We start from the raw sequence: 24,897 nt of genomic DNA, 5'->3' as shown, positions 1-24,897 counted from the left end.
CTCGTGTTGCTTCTCTCCATTGACCCTTAAACAACAGACGTCCAGAGAGTATAATAATTTGTCAGACCACTGTGCATAATTCTTTGTGCAATGTGTTCCTTGGTTCAATACCCTCAGGTGTTTTTCTGATTTTTTTGTAAAATGTCCACACCGAAGGACTTAAGTGAAACTATGCATTGACTCACATTAGCGCTCGTAGTGGCAGAAAAAGGCAAACTGCTAATCTAATTTACCGGATAAACATGATTAAGAAAAGGATTGCAATTTTTAGGAATGCATAAAGAATATATTCTCATACTTTATTATATTTTATTTACCTAAAATTCGTAGGTCACATCTCGAGGATGTTTTCAACATTGAGTTGCTTGCATGAAGAGCTACAACTGTGGATTATTTTTAATCTGCAACTGCGGTTAACACGTCTTTAAAATTTCCACGCATAATAGATTTACGTTCATCGTGACGTACTCTTCCACACACACACACACACACACACACACACACACACACACACACACACACACACACACACACACATCAGTGTGTTAAATACCCCTCAGGTTATACGGTATCTTCCTTGCCTTGCAGTAAAATATCCCAACGCAACGTTATGAAACCACTGGCCGTGTCACAAAATGTAAACAGGCTTGGAACAAACTAGGCGATAGCTATTATTACTTCATCTGACACACATACAGAGCACAGTGCAAGCTTTATAATTACTATAATGCTATGGTATTACTTGTTCGCTTTTTGTTTTGCGCCAACCTGCTTAATTATGGCCGAGAAGGTTGTCTGCTTAATAATGGCCGAGAAGATTGTCCCATGAATGGAGCTGGAGAACAGGGCTATTAATGGGTCCCTCGACAGTCAGGCGGTGAAAAACAAAATGTCGTCCAATAATAAGAAACTCACTCCCCGGGAACTACAGCCCAAAAGGACCCTGGACTCTCCAATAGTTCTCGTCCACAAAGGACACAAGGTGTGGGTCGAATAAACGATCATTCAATGATGCAAGATACCACTCACAATATCTCCTCTTGTGGGTGGATCAGCAGGTTTTAAACAATGGGCCCGTGTAAACCTGTACGGTTTGATGTGTAACAGGGGTGATTTGGTTTAGGGTAGACTGTTTAGACTCAGCGGGCGGTGCACCTCTACCGCCTCAAGGGCAGTGTCCTGGAGCGTGAGACTTTTGTTTCGGGGAGAATACAAATGGGAAGAAGGAACAGTATCTCGCCCAGCCGGCCTCAGCTGCTATGCTTAACAGGTGCCTTACTGGGAGGGGGGGGGGGGTCGGAATATTGGAAGGGATAGACAAGGAAGAGGAAAGAAAGAGGCCGTGGGCTGACCAGTACCTCTCCCAGGGGGCCGCAACTGCTATGCCGAACAGGGGTCTTGTGTTGGGCATGGGAAGATTGGAAGGGATAGACAAGGAAGAGGGAAGGAAACGGCCGTGGCCTTAAGTTAGGCACCATCCCCGCATTTGCCTGGAGAAGAAGTGGGAAACTATGGAAAACTACTTTGAGGACGGCTGAGGTGGGAATCGATCCCCCACCTCTACTCAGTTGACCTCCTAAGGTTGAGTGAATCCCGTTCCAGCCCTCGTACCACATTTGAAATTTCGTGGCAGGGCCAGGAATCGAACCCGGGCCTCCGGGGGTGGCAGCTAATCACGCTAATCGGGTATGTTTTAGCCCTAAATTTTCTTTCATTGACCAATCCTTTAAGCGGAGTCGTATTTGCCATATGCCAGCAACACAACACATTTTTATCCAAGATAATCTGAACTTCAACATTGAAACACTGGCAAGTAAGGACCATTACTGTTATGACGGTAAAGCCAACATATGGAGTGTTGTTACCTGAGCAATGAACAGTTTACAAAGTATTTACTCAAAATACTTTTCTCTCACTGATTTTTTTATTTAAAATTCTTCTTCTTATACTTGCTATTTGTTTTACGTCGCACCGACACAGATAGGTCTTATGGAGACGGTGGGTTAGGAAAGGGCTAGGAGTGGGAAGGAATCGGCCGTGTCCTTAATTAAGGTAAGCCTGATGTGAAAATGGGAAACCACGGAAAACCATCTTCAGGGCTGCCGACAATGGGGTTCGAACCCACTATCTCCCGGATGCAAGCTTATACTTATGTAATACTTAAGTTATCCATACCACGGATACAGAAAAAGGGAGGATTTTTGTATTTTGTCCAGCCCTTTTCCTGAGAGCACCACTCGAAGAATTTTAAAACTCTAATTGAACAATGACTCTTAATCTCAAGGTTAACATCAGAAGACAAAAGTATTGTGGTAAGTCCTGCTATGTATTTAAATGTCATTATATTAAAAGCGATTACTATTATTCCTAAGTGTAACAGCCTGCGTGAATATTGTCGGGAAGTAGTTGGGGAGTTAGATAACTTTCTTCTTTAGCATGCCATTCCTCTGGTTCATCATAGCATTCCAGCTATTCAATCCCTACTCTGAGACATTGATTGGAATGTGCAGTGTGCATATTTAACGGAATAATGTGAGATGAGTGTTCACGGCTGTCTGCGGCCCGGTCATTCCAGCACTAGCTCTGGAACTTTGGACTGTTAGATCGGCACCGTAGTACTGTTCGTTAAAAGTAAGAAAATGTGCTATTTTTCATTTGATCGAGTATTTTATATGATAACATTGGTTTTAATCGCTACATTCCTACTGGAGTTTTTGTAATGACCTATGTTGACTTCAGTTAGGAATATCACAAAGTTAGTCTTTCCGGGACTCCCGCAGCGAAGCACGGATACATCAGCTAGTAACTAAATATTTATATAACTAAAATGAGGCCTCCGTGACTCAGGCGGCAGCGCGCCGGCCTCTCCCAGTGGAGTTCCGTGGTTCAAATTCCGGTCATTCCATGTGAAATTTGTGCTGGACAAAGCGGAGGCGGGACATGTTTTATTGCACTCCGGTTTTCCCCTGTCATCTTTCATTCCAGGAAAACTCTCCAATAACATTTCATCTGTTGGTCATTAATCATTGCCCCGAGAAGTGCGACAGGCTTCAGCAGCCGGCACAATTCTTATCCCCGCCGCTAGATGGGGACTTCATTCATTACATTCCTAACCGGTCAAATGACAGGAAATAGGCTGAGGATTTTTTAATCATTGAAATGAGCAAAGGAATAAAAATTCTTGAAATACGCGACATAAAATTGTTTTAAACGTCCGACTCCTTGGATGAATGGTGAACGTTGAGGCCTTCGGTTCAGAGGGTCTCGTGTTCGATTTCCGGCCGGGTCGGGGATTTTAATCGCGTGCGATAATTCTTCTGGCTCGGGGTCTGGCTGTTTGTGTTTGTCCCAACACTCTCATCTTCATATTCAGACAACACACCACAGTATCGACCACTTCAGAAAAAAGCAATAATGATTACATCCCTCCACATAGGGTTGGCGTCATAAAGGGCATCCGGCCGTAAAACAGGGCCACGTCCCCATGTGCGCCATAGTTCACACCCGCGACCCCACAGCGTGGGAAAAGCGGTAATAATAATAATTAATAATTTCGTGTGGCTATTTCTAGCCGGGTGCAGCCCTTGCAAGGCAGACCCTGCGATGAGGGTGGGCGGCATCTGCCATGTGTAGGTAACTGCGTGTTATGTGTGGTGTGTGAGTTGCAGGGATGTTGGAGACAGCACAAACACCCAGCCCCCGGGCCATTGGAATTAACCAATGAAGGTTAAAATCCCCGACCCGGCCTGGAATCGAACCCGGGACCCTCTGAACCGAAGGCCAGTACGCTGACCATTCAGCCAACGAGTCGGACGGGAAAAGCGGTAACAGCAGAGGATAAAATTGCTTTCAATAGCGACAGGGACCCATGATTCACAATTATTTTTCAGATTTAAGATGAAATGACCTCAGAAATGAAATATGGCTTTTCCTTACCATCCCACACTTATTGGTAAGTACAGTCACTATCCGGTCTGGTAGCGAGCGAGTGATTCGGGCGAAACTGTGGATAGAAACGTGTCCAAACATCTCCGCCAAGTAAGTAACCCTATCACCTGCTCCATCACCACGGCACTTCACTCGGTCTGTGTGATAAGTAGGGTATTTATTTATAGGCTCTAAAAACAGTTAAAATAGGCACCATTGTGTAAAATCTTTCTTTCTTAATCTTTCTACCCACCAGGGTTGGGATTTCCCTCGGACTCAGCCAGGGTTCCCACCTGTACCGCCTCAAAAGCAGTGTCCTGGGGCGTAGAACTTTGGGTCGAGGGATACAACTGGGGAGGAAGACCACTTTCTCGTTCAGTTGGCCTCACTTGCTATGCTGAACAGGAGCCTTGTGTGCGGATGGCAAGATTGGAACGGATAGACAAGAAAGAGGAAGAAAGAGGCTGTGGCCTTAACTTAGGTACCATCCCGGCATTTGCCTGGAATAGAAGTGGGAAATGATGGGAAACCACTTCGAGGATGACTGAGGTGCGAATCGAACCCCATTTTTACTCAGTTGACCTCCCGAGGCTAAGTGGACCCCGTTCTAGCCCTCATACCACTTTTCAAATGCCGTGGCAGAGCCGAGAATCGAACCCGGGCCTCCGGCGGTGGCAGCTAATCATTGTGTAAAAAATAGGCAACGAAATGGGTATGAAAAAATTACGTATAATTTTACACTCAGTGACTATGTGAGCAATTTTGAACTAAAAAGTTTTCAATATTTTCAGGTAACAATCGTGTTCCATTGTCATGAAGAATGTTTCTGTATTGTGGGAAGAATCTCTCAACATCACACCACATGAAGTGGTAATTTTACTATCTCTTTCCACCCTAGATTTCGTAGCAGGGCCCTATCAAACTTTTTTTCCTGATAGCGGCTACCTTCTCAGATGTTTTCTCAAGACTTCCCCTCAACTTCTTTTAACAATCCTAATGGACTCCATAAGGGGTATGCTACTTCTCTCCAGTTCTGTGATGGATTCTGGCAGCTTGCTGAAGTTGCCTTCAGGAATGCCAAATCTGATCGAACCGGTGGGCAGGACATGATTTTCTTGGCTTCTCTTATACAGACAGCATCCTACCTTATAAAAGATACTGAAAATGTCGTCCTTCCTGGGTTATACAGGCATTGTATCTGGTAACCATATTCTGGCTGACGCGAGGGAGTTCTGCCACTGTAATGTTTCTGATTTCATTCGTAAAATGATATGAGTAAAGGAGTGGAATCGGAGGTAAGGCTTTTTGCGGATGATGTTATTCTCTATAGAGTGATAAATAAGTTACAAGATTGTGAGCAACTGCAACGTGACCTCGAAAATGTTGTGAGATGGACAGCAGGAAATGGTATGTTGATAAACGGGGTTAAAAGTCAGGTTGTGAGTTTTACAAGTAGGAAAAGTCCTCTCAGTTTTAATTACTGCGTTGATGGGGTGAAAGTTCCTTTTGGGGATCATTGTAAGTATCTAGGTGTTAATATAAGGAAAGATCTTCACTGGGGTAATCACATAAATGGAATTGTAAATAAAGGGTACAGATCTCTGCACATGGTTATGAGGGTGTTTAGGGGTTGTAGTAAGGATGTAAAGGAGAGGGCATATAAGTCTCTGGTAAGACCCCAACTAGAGTATGGTTCCAGTGTATGGGACCCTCACCAGGATTACCTGATTCAAGAACTGGAAAAAATCCAAAGAAAAGCAGCTCGATTTGTTCTGGGCGATTTCCGACAAAAGAGTAGCGTTACAAAAATGTTGCAATGTTTGGGTTGGGAAGAATTGAGAGAAAGAAGAAGAGCTGCTCGACTAAGTGGTATGTTCCGGGCTGTCAGCGGAGAGATGGCGTGGAATGACATTAGTAGACGAATAAGTTTGAATGGCGTTTATAAAAGTAGGAAAGATCACAATATGAAGATAAAGTTGGAATTCAAGAGGACAAACTGGGACAAATATTCATTTATAGGAAGGGGAGTTAGGGATTGGAATAACTTACCAAGAGAGATGTTCAATAAATTTCCAATTTCTTTGAAATCATTTAGGAAAAGGCTAGGAAAACAACAAATAGGGAATCTGCCACCTGGGCGAGTGCCCTAAATGCAGATCAGTATTGATTGATTGATTGATACCCCACAAATAAAAAAATCACACACTGTATTTACTGTCATCTCAAAACAAAACAAAAGTAGGCCTAATTATTCATCTTGCACTAACACCATCATAATGAGGGACTTCATAAACACCAATAGCGAGGGTTATGATTGTTCACACGACCATTAAGATGAAACTAGGCCTCATGTGAAAAGAACACAAGTTGTGGGTCGAATAAACGATCATTCAATGATGCAAGATACCACTCACAATATCTCCTCTTGTGGGTGGATCAGCAGGTTTTAAACCAAGTTACAACTATTCGTATCCGCGCATGTTACTTTTATTGAGCACTGAGCCAGTAGTTTCAAATTTATTTAGAATTACGTAGATCTGTGATCGTGAAGGTGGCACTTCACCGGAAATTGGTGAACAAATGCATCGCGTACCCGTCGAAATAACTATCACATACGAAAATGATTCCTTGCAAGGTCAAGAATTATTCGCGCGCCTCCCGTACTGCTGCTTAAGTCTCGAAGAGTAAAAACGCCGCTGGCCGGTCTGGGTTTATATGAGACAATCTATATACACTGACTGACAGAGGAAATGCAACACCAAGAAGGAGTGGTCAGAACTTTATGCCAATTGCAGGGTAGACTGACGTCACTGAGGTATGCTCATGATGTGAAATGCGCCGCTGTGCTGCGCACGTAGCGAACGATAAATGGGACACGGCGTTGGCGAATGGCCCACTTCGTACCGTGATTTCTCAGCCGACAGTCATTGTAGAACGTGTTGTCGTGTGCCACAGGACACGTGTATAGCTAAGAATGCCAGGCCGCCGTCAACGGAGGCATTTCCAGCAGACAGACGACTTTACGAGGGGTATGGTGATCGGGCTGAGAAGGGCAGGTTGGTCGCTTCGTCAAATCGCAGCCGATACCCATAGGGATGTGTCCACGGTGCAGCGCCTGTGGCGAAGATGGTTGGCGCAGGGACATGTGGCACGTGCGAGGGGTCCAGGCGCAGCCCGAGTAACGTCAGCACGCGAGGATCGGCGCATCCGCCGCCAAGCGGTGGCAGCCCCGCACGCCACGTCAACCGCCATTCTTCAGCATGTGCAAGACACCCTGGCTGTTCGAATATCGACCAGAACAATTTCCCGTCGATTGGTTGAAGGAGGCCTGCACTCCCGGTGTCCGCTCAGAAGACTACCATTGACTCCACAGCATAGACGTGCACGCCTGGCATGGTGCCGGGCTAGAGCGACTTGGATGAGGGAATGGCGGAACGTCGTGTTCTCCGATGAGTCACGCTTCTGTTCTGTCAGTGACAGTCACCGCAGACGAGTGTGGCGTCGGCGTGGAGAAAGGTCAAATCCGGCAGTAACTGTGGAGCGCCCTACCGCTAGACAACGCCGCATCATGGTTTGGGGCGCTATTGCGTATGATTCCACGTCACCTCTAGTGCGTATTCAAGGCACGTTAAATGCTCACCGCTACGTGCAGCATGTGCTGCGGCCGGTGGCACTCCCGTACCTTCAGGGGCTGCCCAATGCTCTGTTTCAGCAGGATAATGCCCGCCCACACACTGCTCGCATCTCCCAACAGGCTCTACGAGGTGTACAGATGCTTCCGTGGCCAGCGTACTCTCCGGATCTCTCACCAATCGAACACGTGTGGGATCTCATTGGACGCCGTTTGCAAACTCTGCCCTAGCCTCGTACGGACGACCAACTGTGGCAAATGGTTGACGGAGAATGGAGAACCATCCCTCAGGACACCATCTGCACTCTTATTGACTCTGTACCTCGACGTGTTTCTGCGTGCATCGTCGCTCGCGGTGGTCCTACATCCTACTGAGTCGATGCCGTGCGCATTGTGTAACCTGCATATCGGTTTGAAATAAACATCAATTATTCTTCCGTGCCGACTCTGTTTTTTCCCCAACTTTCATCCCTTTCGAACCACTCCTCCTTGGTGTTGCATTTGCTCTGTCAGTCAGTGTATAAGCCTACCTTTCCATATACAGGAATAAAATAGGCAAATAGGCAAAATCTCATTCCTAGTTATAAGTGAAGTGAAGCCAAGTAAGTGTAGAACTGTTCTTATGTTGTGTGCCGCTCTTTGATTCGATTTCTTCAACAAAAATGGTTACAGTGAAACAACGTTAAATCCCCTCACGCTCTATAATCTCTTATCAACAGTCACGGATTTTTCCGACTACTTGGCTGAATGGTCAGCTTAGTGCCCTTCGCTTCAGAGGGTCCCGGGTTCGATTCCCGGCCAGGTCGGGAACTTTAATAGCTCCTGATTAATTCATCTGGTTTGGAGACTGGCATCGTCTTAGGAAACTCTGATTCACACACATAAGTCCATCTTCCCTAACTGAGGCTATTTTAACATTTTAACATTTTCATAGTGCACCATACTGAGCTCTTCAAAACTCCGACTTCTTGCCCAAGTCGTCTTAGGGATTTTGTAGGCATATGTTCTAATCTTTCTGCGATTTCATTTACTTTTCCCCGTTAAGTACACGTATCTTAATACTTCTATTCTTATCGAGTAAAGAACCAGTTCCTCTAATTTGTTTTCGAGTTTCTGCACGGTCTTTCCATGTGCAGGGCATACACCTGGAAATTGTGTTACAAATCGCCTAACAACTTCCCTGCAAGACTCTGTGTTCACATAATTATCGTACATAAATACCTCTTCCTACCGTATATACCCAACACTCTCATTTTCATATTCAGACAACACACTACACCACCAACCACCATAGAAACATACAATAATGATTACATCCCTCCATATAGGGTTGGCGTAAGAAAGGGCATCAGACTGTAAAACTTTTCAAAAATTGATGTTTGCTAGGCCACCATATGTTACACAGATCAATTCAGAGACAAAGTCTCTCACTGTGTACTGGCACTGCCGGTGGCTCTAAGTAGTCTACGCAGTAGCATCTGCAGTATGGACTAGCCATGCGTCTTGGTGATGTGCTAGTTACCAACTGATGACCCCAAACTGACACTCTGGCAACAGGGATGAGTTAGCCGGAAAATTTATAATATCCAATAATGGAACAATTATATTGGTATTATAAATTTACTCATTTGGTACAAATATTACAGGTTCCCTATGGTAACAACAGATAATGATTGTGAAGACTTGTTCAACATCATCCTACCCAGCATGCTGGAGTGGTTCCATGATGATGATGATGATGATGATGATGATGATAATGACTGCAGATGATAGTTAGGGCTACTATTTGGTGTTGGAAGGAGACCTCTGCAGTCCACACCAAGACTGTGCCGTGCTTGTGAAATCTCTGTGCAATTTTTAATGGAGACATCTGCTGTAGATGTGACCACTGTAAAATAATTATTATTGCAGTAACTGTATTGTCTAGTTTGGGTAGTTCATTGTATTCTTTGTATTGTCTTGTTTTATTTTCAGTTACTGTTTATTAGTGTAATTATTAATTGTACTGTACTGTATATGTGAACATTGTAACTGGGCAAAAGCCTGTTATGTTCATCATTAAACAAACAAACAAACAAACAAACAAACATATAAATAAATACAGTAATATGAGTAAGTTAATGTTTTGGCAATATTTTATTACACTGAACTGCTGTTATTGGAATTGCTTTCTGTATTTCAATGTTTCTTGCACTGATATAGTACTACATTTTCATATTACTATTAAGTTCAACATTATTGCTTCAATGTTGATACTGAAAATTAGATTTTTACCTTTCAAAAGCAATAACAATACGGCTTGTAATTATTTGTGGCTTTCATGTGGAAGATGGTTTTGGAAGTTCCAAAGTTCACTCCATTTGATGTATCAAGGGGACTTCTGCACTAATAACAAAAGTAATTTTTTTCATAATTCATGAATTGCATTTTGTATGTTTGTACACTGCATTAGTACAGGCATCATGCACCGGCAGAAGTGTAAAGCACAAATAGACATTTTCCATCACCGCGACAGGTTTTTCCTTCATATATCAGATGTAAGGCTTTTCAGGCGTTTGCTCTATTAACCAGCGTTTCGTCTTAGGTCTGACACTAGACTCGTCAGAGTGGGATGTGTCAGACCCTACCCACTGACGCTGGGTGTATGCAGGTGAGCTTATCAGAAGCCTTATATGAGGCACAGTCTGATAACTGCATATGGGAGATAAATCTCCACAATGGAATTATTGCCCGCCTAGCGATTCCGAATGGAAAATTCTAAATTAGATATTTTTCACCAATAGAGCATGTCAAAAACATATCAAATGTAAGGCTTTTCAGGCGTTTGCTCTATTAACCAGCGTTTTGGCTTAGGTCTGACACTAGACACATCCCACACATTTTCCAGGTTTTTCCTTCTGTAAAATTTAGAAATTCCCATAAGTCCCCTTTTAACATCAATTGACTAACATATTTTTCCACTAATATAGAAGGGATTGACAAAAGAAAGATAGATCACACCAAAAAACAATTTAGCTATGTCTGTTATGATGTCATTCATTTCCTCTATCAGGACTTTAAAAGGGAATACCTACCATATGAGGTAATTTACTCATCTTCTGATTTCTCTCTCTTTTCAGCCAACTACATCCAGATCTGTAAGAAAAATGACGTACATTTAGAAGACTGTATTCTTAACTCCATAGAGAGAATTAGGCCAAATCTAAAAGCTGGTGAGTAACAATGAACTTCAATTAATATTGGAAACAAATTTTACAAAAAATGAAAAATTATTTTGTAAATTTGTTGAAGCTTTGTAAAAAAAAATGTATAAATCATGAAGAGTGTGTGAATTAGAAAATACATTTTGTATATTAGTAGTTTAACTTGTAATGGTATGCTGTGTTAGTGTCGTCGTTTTGGCTGCAACTTGTATCCGAGTAAAGGTATTCTTCAGCAGTTTACATTTTCACACTCACAAAGCTTTGTGAATATGTTTCAAATGACTTAGTAGCCCAATTTTGGCATGAAACATACGTCCACACAGATCATGTGAAATGATTGGGGGAGGGCAGGACTGAGCTTGACGGAGCTTCCGTGCTTGTTGCTTATCCTCTTCACGTCGCCATCGTTCCTCTTCAAACACCGAAACTGATGTAGAAACAGGGTGGCACTGAAGTGTACGATTCTCAACAAGCTGTTAGTGTAAAATATTTCTCATATAAGTATGTTGTACACTCTACATGATTCTAGCAAGATACCTAGGCTTTGCTATGATTTTAACCCTGGAGTGGTCGCATGGGTTTGTCAATATTAATGGTCGCATCGGGTCTCTCAGACCCATTTTTTCTCAGTGTTTTACTATTAGATTTTTATACTTTATTTCCAATTACAGTATTATAGGACATTATTTCATTTATTTTAATGCAGTCTACATGACTAAAATATTTAACTATTCCGTTTCTTAACCAAAAAATGTATTTTAATAATTACACTGAAAACCTGATTGTTTTCTGTTAACTTGTGAAAGGTAAAACATGGTAACAGCAAAATGTATTTCTCATCTTTTTTTTCACTTTTTCCTGCATCTACATGCACAAAGCAACACTTTCATCTATTTTCTACACAGCGTCAAAACAACAAATTTTTGAGAATTTCACACTTGAACTATTGGTACAAAAACATGGATTTTTTTTAGGTATGTGTGAATTATGTATCATAATTCATAAAATAAAAATCAAATTAGTTTTAGAAACACATCCAAGTACAGGGAAACATCACTTTAATCAATTTATATGCACATTCTGTAGACAAGTTGTCCATGTTCTCCGCAAATGAAATTTTGGCCCTTGCGGCAGATGAAGGATGTCTTCCTCTTTGTTTGTCGGGCAGAAATGACCAAGATCTTCTTCATCTTCAGATTCCTCCAATATGGAACGTATCCAGACAGAGTTAGCTTCACCCATTGTTACACAGAAGAAAAAGTGTACTAAACTAACAATGCGAAGTTTGACAAAAAAGACCAACGTTAACAGTCGCACCGGGTCTGCGAGACCCTGAACAGCCGGTACGCACAAAGTTTCCAAGGCAACTGAGAGCGGGCTACTGTGTTCGGTTGAAGATCGGGAGCCAAGAAGCTACCAGGGATGGGGAAGCGCTCGTTGCATTCCAACAACAGGAACACCAATAAGTATGTCCGCCCGGGTCTCGTAGACCCATCGCGACCACTCTAGGCTTAAACTGAAAGTTATCTTTCAATGTTTTAAAGTTTGGAGAGTCCACTGTTGGTGAGACTCCAAAATACACCCTGGGTTTGTATGTCAAACGGCTTTAAAGGAATGATTATTTATTTTTTGGATCAAACACTCATTTGAACTCCACAGAATTGGAACAGTTTAAAAATGTTATTTAAAATCTAGGGATGTAGCATAGGAGCGACAGCCCTTGACATTTCGATTTTCTACGTCGAAGAGTTATGGAGGAATGAATGTTTTGTTTTAGGGGTAGAATGGGTTGCTATATTCCTAGAAAATGGATCTCAGGGAATTAGAGTAGGCAAAGCTTTTTCTGACCTTGTAATATTTAAGAGGGGAATTCCTCAAGACAGTATTGAAAATGAAAACCTACAACCTGTTTTCCAGTCTTTTACCAGGTCAGGGATGTAATGAATGATTACATGTTATAAACCTCATTTTAGGTCCGTATTGAAAATTTTTACAGTTCAACAATAATAAAGGTGTTTTAATTTGTTCCACCTATTCAATACTTATATTTTCACTTATAGTGGTTACATAAATAGATTCTTAGTTACATGGGACATGTTTCGCCCTCAATTAAGGGCATCTTCAGCCTAAACAAATCATCAAAAATACAACTAAATTAAAAGTGGAAGTTAAAAGTTTAGTCAGTTATTAAAATTCGGAACATAAAAATGTGAAAAGTGATACAATATATAAAGATGCTAATGGAAAACTGTCTTATGATTAAACTATAATCTTGTCGGAGACTAAAACTTCTTCTATTAAAATTCTAATTAAAAACAGTTCATAAAAAATATTAGTGGAAAACCAAAGTGGTAATAATATAAAGCCAACGACATGAGGGTGTGAACACAAGCATAAACTTGATTGTCATGAATACAATCTTTCCAAGGCCGCTGATGAAATTCGTCAGCAAGTGAGACAGAAGCATCTGTTGAAAAATTGTAAGTGGCCCTTAGCACCGGTAGGTAAGAAAAATGGCTGAAACCTTGCCGGAAAATGTCAGTAGATGAAGAAATAATGTTTTACGTAAGTGGAAATTGTTATTTGTTATCTACGGTTGTGTTTATACACTGACTGACAGAGCAAATGCAACACCAAGAAGGAGTGGTTCGAAAGGGATGAAAGTTGGGGAAAAAACAGAGACGGCACGGACGAATAATTGATGTTTATTTCAAACCGATATGCAGGTTACACAATGCGCACGGCATCGACTCAGTAGGATGTAGGACCACCGCGAGCGGCGATGCACGCAGAAACACGTCGAGGTACAGAGTCAATAAGAGTGCGGATGGTGTCCTGAGGGATGGTTCTCCATTCTCTGTCAACCATTTGCCACAGTTGGTCGTCCGTACGAGGCTGGGGCAGAGTTTGCAAACGGCGTCCAATGAGATCCCACACGTGTTCGATTGGTGAGAGATCCAGAGAGTACGCTGGCCACGGAAGCATCTGTACACCTCGTAGAGCCTGTTGGGAGATGCGAGCAGTGTGTGGGCGGGCATTATCCTGCTGAAAAAGAGCATTGGGCAGCCCCTGAAGGTATGGGAGTGCCACCGGCCGCAGCACATGCTGCACGTAGCGGTGGGCATTTAACGTGCCTTGAATACGCACTAGAGGTGACGTGGAATCATACGCAATAGCGCCCCAAACCATGATGCCGCGTTGTCTAGTGGTAGGGCGCTCCACAGTTACTGCCGGATTTGACCTTTCTCCACGCCGACGCCACACTCGTGTGCGGTGACTATCACTGACAGAACAGAAGCGTGACTCATCGGAGAACACGACGTTCCGCCATTCCCTCATCCAAGTCGCTCTAGCCCAGCACCATGCCAGGCGTGCACGTCTATGCTGTGGAGTCAATGGTAGTCTTCTGAGCGGACGCCGGGAGTGCAGGCCTCCTTCAACCAATCGACGGGAAATTGTTCTGGTCGATATTCGAACAGCCAGGGTGTCTTGCACATGCTGAAGAATGGCGGTTGACGTGGCGTGCGAGGCTGCCACCGCTTGGCGGCGGATGCGCCGATCCTCGCGTGCTGACGTCACTCGGGCTGTGCCTGGACCCCTCGCACGTGCCACACGTCCCTGCGCCAACCATCTTCGCCACAGGCGCTGCACCGTGGACACATCCCTATGGGTATCGGCTGCGATTTGACGAAGCGACCAACCTGCCCTTCTCAGCCCGATCACCATACCCCTCGTAAAGTCGTCTGTCTGCTGGAAATGCCTCCGTTGATGGCGGCCTGGCATTCTTAGCTATACACGTGTCCTGTGGCACACGACAACACGTTCTACAATGACTGTCGGCTGAGAAATCACAGTACGAAGTGGGCCATTCGCCAACACCGTGTCCCATTTATCGTTCGCTACGTGCGCAGCACAGTGGCGCATTTCACATCATGAGCATACCTCAGTGACGTCAGTCTACCCTGCAATTGGCATAAAGTTCTGACCACTCCTTTTGGGTGTTGCATTTGCTCTGTCAGTCAGTGTATATTGTATCACTTTTCACATTTTTATGTTCCGAATTTTAATAACTGACTAAACTTTTAACTTCCACTTTTAATTTAGTTGTATTTTTGATGATTGTGTTTAGGCTGAAGATGCCCTTAATTGAGCGCAAAACATGTCCCATGTAACTAAGAATCTATTTATGTAACCACTATAAGTGAAAATATAAGTATTGAATAGGTGGAACAAATTAAAACACCTTTATTATTGTTGAACTGTAATGAATGAACCATACAATGGGGTCACCACTCCCAAAATTGATTTTATGAATGACTGATAAATGCTATGAAATGATAATGGAGAATGTTGCTGGAATGAAAGATGACAGGGAAAACTGGACTACCCAGAAAAAAATCCTGTCCCACCTTCGCTTTGCAAGGCAGTATTATTGGACCTTTATGTTTTCTTATATATATAAATGATATGAGTAAAGAACTGGAATCAGAGATAAGGTTTTTTGTGGATAATGTTATACTTTATACGTCGAGTAATGAATAAATTACAAGACTGCGAGCAACTTCAAAATGACCTTGATAATGTTGTGAGATGGACAGCAGGCAATGGTATGATGGTAAACGGGGTTAAAAGTCAGGTCGTGAGTTTCACAAATAGGAAATTTTAAGTAGAATAGTGTAGTTTTAGTATTCATATATGGTATTTAAGATATGTTTTAGTTTCATTGTGACACATATTAGATTTCTATTAAGAGATGTTTAGAACTTTGGTCTTTGATGTGTAATATTAGGTTGGGAGGTCCAAGAGATAATTCGTAGTGAGAGGAAAAATCAGTGAGGAAGAGGACAGTAGGTCCTCGAGACATGTACAGAGTATGAGGTGATAGCAAATAATTAATTACATAACTCAGGTAATTCTTCTTCCACCCCATTCATGGAGCACGCTAGGCAGTCTTTATCTTTTGCTATCTCTGCCTTCACTTTTGACATAAATATCCCTTATGGCTGTCGATCATCCAAAATATGTGTAATGTCATTTAAAATTTTCCCCACTGTCCAGCTCGTGCCAGTTCGGTGTGTTGGTGACACTTGTCCACCATTGCCTCTTCTTTCACCGAAGACTGATTTTAAATATCAAATGTGTATTTAATGGACTACAGACAGTAGTCAATATGGACTACTATCAAATCAAACCACAATGGTTAAGTAAATAAACTCAAAATTATATGCCATTCAACACTTAACTCAAAATCTATGAAACACACTGAGCTGATCCATTACTTATCACAGACTAGCTACAACCCACTGAATGAGTGGGTCAGGTGGCTATTGTCTCATCCATTCTCCTTGACATTCTACAGGTCATAACCGGCATCTCGACTATGGCTCGTGCTGTAGCACTAAATCAAATAATGTTCTATGCCGAATACTGCACATACGAGGGACACTATGTTACTACCGATGTCTATGGGGATAAATATTTATTTTGGTGTATTTTTTGGTTTGCAGGTATTCCAGAACTGAATGTACCTTCAATAGAACCTCTGATAATCCCCGAACTAGTCGTATCTCCTGGGGGAAGATTCAGAGCCATTGGACATAATGTGACAATCTTCGGCGCCGGAGACTTCAAGGTCACCAAACTCAGGTAATTCTTCTTCCACCCCATCTATGGACCACGCTAGGCAGTCTTTATGTTTCACCATCCCTGCCTTCACTTTTGACATAAATATGCCTTATGGCTATCAGTCATCCAAAATATGTGTACAATAATTTTTAAAAAATTACCAGCTCGTGCCAGTTCAGGGTGGTGGTGACACTTCTCCACCATTGCCTCTTCTTCCATCAAACCTCTTAAATAATTTTATTCCAGCCCAGCCTTCTTTTTCTTATGCTGTCCTTGACAGAGTCTATCCATCTTGCTCTGGGCCTCCCTCCTACCTCTTTCCCTCTATCTTAACCTTGATACCCTTCCTTCCTCCATCCTCATAACATATCCAAACCATCTCAATCACTCAGTTTTTCTACCCTTATCTTTTTTCTGACCTCAAGATTTCTTACTCTGTCTGCCCTGCCATACTCCTCAGGAACTTCATCTCACTGGCCTGAATTTTATTCTCATTTCTTGTTGTCAAAGCTTAAGTCTCTGATGCATACATTAATATGGAGGTAAAGTCCATCTTGTACATTATCTCTTTACATTTCAAAGCAACTTCTCTGTTCCATACCAGGTTCCTTACATTCTGGTAGAACATATTTCCTGCTTGTACCCTTCTGCTGATCACCTTACCTAACCTTGCATCTTGCATTATATCACTTCCCAAATATTTGAAGCATTCAACAATCTCAATATTTTTCCCCAGATACTAATGATTCCTTTACCTTCTCTTGTCATCACCATTGTTTTGCTCTTGTAACATCATCATCATCATCATCATCATCATCATCATCATCATCATCTTCATTTCCCGTTTCCAGCTTCCTGAGTCGGGTTGTGAATCAAGAACCTCCATCGCTGCCTGTCTCTCCACCATTCTTCTCCTTTTTTAAGTACAACTTCTGGTTTTCCTCCTCTCTTCACTATGCACTCCCACACTGAATCGGTCCACCTCTTTCGGGGTCTTCCCCGTAGTCTCTTCCCTGTTAACTTCTCTGAAAAAGCTTTCCTTGACACTCTCTCTTCTCCCATTCTCATCATATGCCCAGACCACTTTAGCTTTGTTGTTTCTATCCTGTCTTGAAATTTCAAGATTCCTGTCCTTTTCCTTATCTCTTCATTTCTAATTCTATTCTTTCTGGTCTTGCCCTCGATACCTCTTACGAATTTCATCTCCGCTACCTGTATTCTACTCTCCTGTCGTTTTGTTGTAGTCCACGATCCAGCTGCATGGGATCATATTAGGTTGAATATAATACTTTCTTACATTTCTTTGGGACATCTTGGTTCCACAAAATACCCCTTACACTCTGGCAGAAGCTGTTTGCTTGTTGTATTTTTTTTCCGATTTCCTCGGTAATCTTCCCATCTTCTGCGATCACACTTCCCAAGTACTTGAAACTTTTGACCACTTCCAGAATTTTACCATTCAGTTTTATCTTTCCTCTGCCTTCCTTCCTTCCTTCCTTCCTTCCTTCCTTCCCCTTGTCATCACTATTGTTTTACTTTTCTATGTGCTTACTTTCATCCCAAATTTTTCTATCTCTTGATTCCATACATCTACTTGTTTTTGCACTTCCGTTTCATCCTCACCCCCATATCACTGTATCATCTGCAAACAAGATGGCTTTTGTTGCCTGTCTTCCCAGTCTCTGTTTAATGTTCTTATGAATTGCTCTTGTAACATGTATGTTTAGTCCTCAGCCCGAAGGCTGGTTGGATCCTCAACAGCTCCGCCATCAGCTGACATAGATGGCCTAGGCATCACTGAAGAGGCGTACTAGGGAAATGAGGAGTGAGGTAGTTTCCTGTTGCTTTCCTCCTTGTAACATAACACAACTAAATGTGTGACAAAAGTGTAACCATAAAAAACATGCAGGCTATGTCTTATGGCTGGTTGCCATCTAAAATTAGCAGCCGTTGATGGATGCCCATGACAGGGAGGTGTATTTATGATCATTTGATTTTTGTCAAAGGGAAAAGTGGTTGATTTTTACCATTCTTCTTCTTAGTTCTTTCTTCTGTTCTTCTGGGTAGAACTTCTTTTTTCTTTACTGGCTCCTCCTCCATCAACTGGAAATCACTGAGCACCTTGACATATTATCTAAATCTATCTCTGTCTGATATTTTCCTCTTCTTTTGCTCTAATCTTGGCCAAGTCATTCCTCGCTTCCTAAAATCATTTGACTCTATTTTTCCATTGTCTGAAGAGCTCAAAAGATTTGTTTTGTCAGCTGTTTCCTGTCTATGCTCATTAAATATCCATAGAACAGTACCCCTCTACATCACTTCAACCACTCCTTCTATCTTCAGTTACATTTTTCTATTACTTCTGAGGATCCTCCCCTCATTTTTCATTTTGTGCCCAGAGTTATTATTATTGTTACCGTGAAAAACGGTGTGGGCTTAAATGGGTCTAACTACGATATCAAAATTGAATTACTTTAAATAAATGAAGGTTATATTTCTTAAAGCAAATCAAACTCAACAATCTTTCACTTAGTGAAATAACAATAACAAATTTGGGGATTAAAACTGAGCACCTCAGAATAGGGAATTTAACAATTTTGGGCTTCAAGCCCCAGAGTTGCAAGTTTTGAGCTACAAGATCCAGTTTACACAATTTACAAAATCTCAGTGTTTAGACAAGGACAGGAATATCCCAATATAAAAGCACTTGCTCTAAGGATTACAAAACCGACCTTCCAACTTAGAAAAGAGCTTACACGCTCTCCAACTTTAACAAATTTCTTCCAGCCCATTTAAGGCAACATTACAAAAACCTTACAATCTCTGGTCCCTCTAGCCACAATTTACCCTTAACCAAGTTAGTACACAGGGGTATGTAGTACCCAACCTACCGGGCCTTTGTAGGAAAAGAACAGGTTAAATTAATGGCCCGAAACACAAAATGAATGGAGGCATACACTTGCGCTCCCTGAAATTTTAATATAAAACCCTAATTGGGCTTTCGGCCCGATGATACAGAGGCTAATCCCTACCTACTGAGGTGACTAGAGTGAAGGTTAAATTTTAACACTTTACCAAAAGAGAAAAGTTACAAAATCATAGTCACCTTGAATTAAATTGAAGGGGAGCTTGAGAGGGTAATGCACTCTCTATTCCCAATTTACAGTGAAAGACTTTATGAAATATTACATTAGCCAAACGAAAGTTTACATTTTAGAAAAGGTTGGTTACATAGTTAGAAATTCAAACCTTCCCCTCGGATAAATTAGCGGAGACAGCTAGAAAGATATTATATTGGTGGCCATTACCTGGCTGAGGTTCTGCCTGCTGAAGAACGAGGCTCCCCGCCTCCTGTCTTAACACGCACACTCAGAAAGACAACGATCAATTGGACAAGGTAGCCAGCAAAGCCTCCGCTTATATACCCGCGGGGACGGTTCTAGAGGGTTCTGGACTAATCCAGACACACTCTCTCAATTTTATTGGCAAATTCAAATGTTACAAACAAGAAGCCTGTGATAGGCTGAAAAATAATTGCAGAAAATTCTTATTGGCCAGATTCAAAACTGTCGGAATGAGAAAGCAGTGTTGCAAACTTTGAAATATATACAAAACAAATGAAAGTTAATTTACTTGAGATAACTCATAAAAACAAAATTTCTTTCAATAACAACTTCTGTTCCCTTGCACCAGAGTGCATGACCACAGTTTTTGGTAGTGACATCTATGGAGAAATGTCCAAACTTCCTGTAGTACAGCAAAAACAGACCAAATAAATCCAATCAGTTTAGGAAACTTAGAACTGACAGACTTCTCAATTATGCAGTAGTGACATCTTCTGATTAATGTCCCAACTTCATGTAGTAGCAGTTTCACATTTGTTCGATTGAGGAGTTTATTAAGGCGCTTCTTTTAAATGTGCGTAGTTAGGGTGTACCTCCTGGTACAATTATTATTATTATTATTATTATTATTATTATTATTATTATTATTATTATTATTATTATTATTATTATTATTATTATTATTATTATTATTATTACTTTGCCTGACGCTTTAGAAAACGTTCCACTTGGTGTTCGGCGACAGCTATGGTTTCAGCATGATGGTGCACCACCACACTTTGGAATGACTGTGCGTAATTGGTTGAATAAAACATTTCCAGGGAAATGGATTGGTTGTGGAGGTCCAATGTTCTGGTCTCCACGTTCCCCGGACCTTAATCCACTAGATTTTTATTTGTGGGGACACTTAAAGGAACATGTTTATAATACACCACCCATGGATGTACAAGACCTAACAGCTCACTTGCTTGCTGCATCGGCAATGGTGGAAAAAAATCAAATAGCGTATGGCTTTTAGTGCCGGGAGTGTCTGAGGACAAGTTCGGCTCACCAGATACAGATCTTTTCATTTGACGTATGTAGGCAACCTGCGCGTCGTGATGAGGATGAAATGCTGATGAAGACGACACATACACCCAGCCCCTGTGCCAGCAAAATTAACCAATTAAGGTTAAAATTCCCGACCCTGCCAGGAATCAAACCCGGGACCCCTGTGACCAAAGGCCAGCACACTAACCATTTAGCCATGGAGCCGGACGGCAATGGTGGATGCAGGTGTGTTGCATAGTGTCCGGCAAAGTATGCTGCAGCAAGTGACGAGGTGTTTGCAAATGCAAGGTGGTCGCTTTAAACATCTGCTGTGAAGTGAATGTCGTCACACGTACACTATGGAATTAATGTGCGTAGCATAATGGGCCATCCAGTGCAGCCAACCTAGTGTACTGTATTGTGTTGGATAGAGACGGCGTTACTGTATCCACTATTATGTTCTACATATTAGCTTTATTTGTGCCATGAACAAAACAAAGTGGTCGTTTACGTCTGTAAGAAGTTCATGTTATGTTTGAATGTTTAAATAAAGGTAACTGTAACGGTGAGACAGAACATAGTGTATTGCATAGTGGGGGTGTACAGTGGATACAATTTGACACATTAACTGAAAAATAAAATTGGCGCGAGCATGACTCGAACATCGGCGCGTCTGCACAACGGGCATTTATGACATTACCTCATCTCACTGAGCTAATGTGACAGCTCTGGCAGAGCGCCGAGTCCATATGACCTGTGCTTGGCCACACTGCACGCCGTTACAGCGTTGCCAGAGCCTCGTTTCTTAATTCGCATTTCTATTAAACCTATTGGTGGGACTAGGTTTTGCAAGATAAAGTTTTGTCGTGAATTTCGATGAGGAACTGCATGCCGACCTCCACGTGCAGCATTTTTTTGTTCACCCTATATATTGAAAAATGCAATGTAAATTTCAATCTTATAGTAGTTGTATAGTATTATTTGAAGTAATTCCACATTCTGTATATGAGAGAAGATATTATAAGTAGAATTTTGTAAACAATATTTGAAATTGTGTTTAATAGAAAAATTGTTAGTATACATTGTATAATACTGTATTATATAAAATGTCTTCTTCTCTTGTTAATTCAAAATTTAGTGCTTGATAATAATGTATTTTAGTGTTCCATTTGCCACCGAGGTAGACATCTCATTTGCAAATAAAGTGATTTTGATTTGATTTGAATTAGTGCACAAGCTGAAAGAGTAAGAAGGTCAAAGAGGAGGAGACTATAGGGGTTGCGAACATCAAATTACTGAGAAATAAAACTTCACTGGAGCTCATGGCTGTAACAAATGTGATACAGACCCACCTGCCGAAATAAAATTCAGGCCCCTTCAAATAAAAAGTAAAACATATGAGTAACTATTATAAATTTAATTACAGCAAGTAGTTTTTAATAGTCATGACAAATTATACAAACAAAGGGGCCGGGCGGAGTGGCTCAGATGGTTGAGGCGCTGGCCTTCTGACCCCAGCTTGGCAGAAATAAAACTACCGTTATGTATTGAACAGGTGGAAAACTCTTATGTTTATAATTTATATGTAATCTCAGTTCAGTACGAACCAAAAACATTGAAATTCATAACCCTTGGCAGGTTTGATCCTGGCTCAGTAAGGTAGTATTTGAAGGTGCTCAAGTATGTCAGCCTTGTGTTGGTAGATTTATTGGCACGTAAAAGAACTCCTGCGGGACTAAAATCTGGCACTTCAGTGTCTCTGAAAACAGTAAAAGTAGCTAGTGGGACGTAAAGCAAAAGAACATTGTTATTTATTATTATAAACAAAGGGATTATTCATTATTGTAAGCTTATTAAAAATAATGTTTAATAGGTTTTATTTGACTGCCTCCATGGTTTAATAGGTAAGCTGCTGAATTGCAAACTATTTGTTCTGGGTGATATCTGACAAAAGAGTAGCATTACAAAAATGTTGCTATGTTTGGGTTGGGAAGAATTGAGAGAAAGAAGAAGAGCTGCTCGACTAAGTGGTATGTTCCGAGCTGTCAGCGGAGAGTTGGCGTGGAATGACATTAGTAGACGAATAAGTTTGAATGGCGTTTATAAAAGTAGGAAAGATCACAATATGAAGATAAAGTTGGAATTCAAGAGGACAAACTGGGGCAAATATTCATTTATAGGAAGGGGAGTTAGGGATTGGATTAACTTACCAAGGGAGATGTTCAATAAATTTCCAATTTCTTTGAAATCATTTAGGAAAAGGCTAGGAAAGCAACAGATAGGGAATCTGCCACCTGGGCGACTGCCCTAAATGCAGATCAGTATTGATTGATATACACCACTTAGTTGTTTGTACTTAAAACTGGTTTCACTTTCCAGTAACTACAGAACTATACTCTGTAAGAGATACCGAATTATCAGATAAAATAATTTATTCGATTATAACACAGAAAAACATACAAACAAAATTTAATCAAAAACTGTTCAAATAAAGCTTGAAAAACATAAAACCACACAACTATAGTGGACACGGCTCTACCGTGGCTCTACGCTTCTGCATTTGGGAGATGGGACAGGGCTGGCCCCAACCGTTGGCTGTCCTGAGAATGGTTTTCCGTCATTTTCCATTCTCCTGCACTAAGGCGAATGCTGGGACAGTTCCTAGTATAGGGACAGCCACCAACTCCCTCACCTTCTCCATGCATCTACTTCACCGCAACAAATCTCCTGGCCTGAGGTATGGCATCACCGTCTAAGAGGGCCGCCTCTCCCTTCAGGGGAAGAACGAAAACATTTTCATAGTATTTGTCGAATAATGTGAAATAAAAGTTAAATGTTCAGTCAAATTTCTGCATAATACAATCTCAGATGCACTACACATCAAATAAGTATCATTTTCTAACTAATATATAATATTTTGGTATTGATTTTTTTTTTGCTGTGATTATTTTTAAATAATTTGGTGCAGGCCTTTTATGAGGAGACTGTTGAGGTGTTATGAGACATGGCAAAAGCAAATATTGTTTACAGCTGTACCTACACAATTTATTATAATAACTGCTGCCAGATACAGCCAAGTGGCAATTATTCCTCTACGTACGAACAGTAACACAAACTATTTCAACTGTCTCTACTTTTTGTTATGTTGGCGAGGAATCTGTGGGGTCCGCTAAAGGCCCAGGCCCTAAAGTTATGCCCCTGCTGGGGCACCCAATGACCCCGTGTATGGTTCCAGTGTTAATCTAGATAACAAAAGGCAAGAAATATGTTTACAAGAATGTTTATGCTAATTGATAAACTAATGCATGTAGGAACCTCTTTTCAATTTCCCTGAAGTAGCTGTTTATTCTGTAAGTCTATGTTTATTTGGACACCTCTTCTATTGCAAGTGATGCTATTTCTGTTGTGTGTTTAAGGGTGAACTTGGACAAGCACGAGTTCCACGTTGGAATCACAATCCCAGAGATGTACTTCGTCGCCGATTACGATGTAGATGCTCAGATTCTACTGCTGACTCTTAAAGGAAGAGGACCGCTAACCGCCAATGCAAGTGAGTTTGTGAACCTCCCTCACAGTGTTCTCTACCAGTGAACAAACGTATAGACAAGCGTCTGTAACCAGAGTTGGAAAGGTCATTTCACTGTTACGTTCTTTAAGTATGGTGATCACTAGACTCTGGATTTTTGGGCAATAACAGGTTGGAATACAAAATAATTTGGTTATTAGGAAGTGTCTTCCAGGCCATTCTTACATTATGTAGCAACAGTAACTTCTAGGGGCAGTAGAGGCGATTGGGAATTAAAAGTGCGGGGGCAAAAAAGAAAAAAAGGCTACAAAATGGTAAGCTTTTTGATGCTCTCTGAGCGAATTTCAACAGGGAGGTAAAGGCTGACAGTTTACCAACTTAAGTGCAGTAGTAATAGTTTTGTGAGATTTACATTCAACACTATACAATAAAACTTTCACCAAACGAACAAACAATATTAGACATTTATTACAATTAAATAAAAGTACAGCATGATTATACAATTAAAATAATTTAGTATTTGACTACACACTAACAAACCAACAGACACTAAAGAGACATGCAGACTGACAAATGCGCTCAGCAAGCGGGTGAATCATCATGACCTTGCCA

At 41.4% G+C, this 24,897-nt stretch overlaps 1 protein-coding gene and 1 long non-coding RNA gene across 2 annotated transcripts in view; one reads left to right on the top strand and one right to left on the bottom strand.

Annotated features, from left to right (window-relative positions):
* The window catches only part of LOC136885484 (protein takeout), a 55,282-nt gene that overhangs the window by 22,247 nt on the left and 8,138 nt on the right, over positions 1-24,897 (top strand). Inside the window, exons 2-4 of the mRNA XM_067158064.2 lie at positions 10,678-10,770; positions 16,269-16,407; positions 24,176-24,309. Of these exons, the coding sequence (XP_067014165.2) occupies positions 10,678-10,770; positions 16,269-16,407; positions 24,176-24,309 (366 nt within the window). The remainder of the gene's footprint in view (positions 1-10,677; positions 10,771-16,268; positions 16,408-24,175; positions 24,310-24,897) is intronic.
* The window catches only part of LOC136885485 (uncharacterized), an 82,694-nt gene continuing 68,426 nt past the window's right edge, over positions 10,630-24,897 (bottom strand). The window contains exon 3 of the long non-coding RNA XR_010861538.2: positions 10,630-10,693. This is a non-coding gene — a long non-coding RNA (uncharacterized lncRNA). The remainder of the gene's footprint in view (positions 10,694-24,897) is intronic.

The sequence above is a fragment of the Anabrus simplex genome, chromosome 14 (genome assembly GCF_040414725.1).
Source record: "Anabrus simplex isolate iqAnaSimp1 chromosome 14, ASM4041472v1, whole genome shotgun sequence".
In the NCBI taxonomy this organism is placed as follows: Eukaryota; Metazoa; Arthropoda; class Insecta; order Orthoptera; family Tettigoniidae; genus Anabrus; species Anabrus simplex.
Note: the sequence above shows the minus strand (reverse complement) of the source record. Positions and strands in the feature narration are given on the sequence as shown.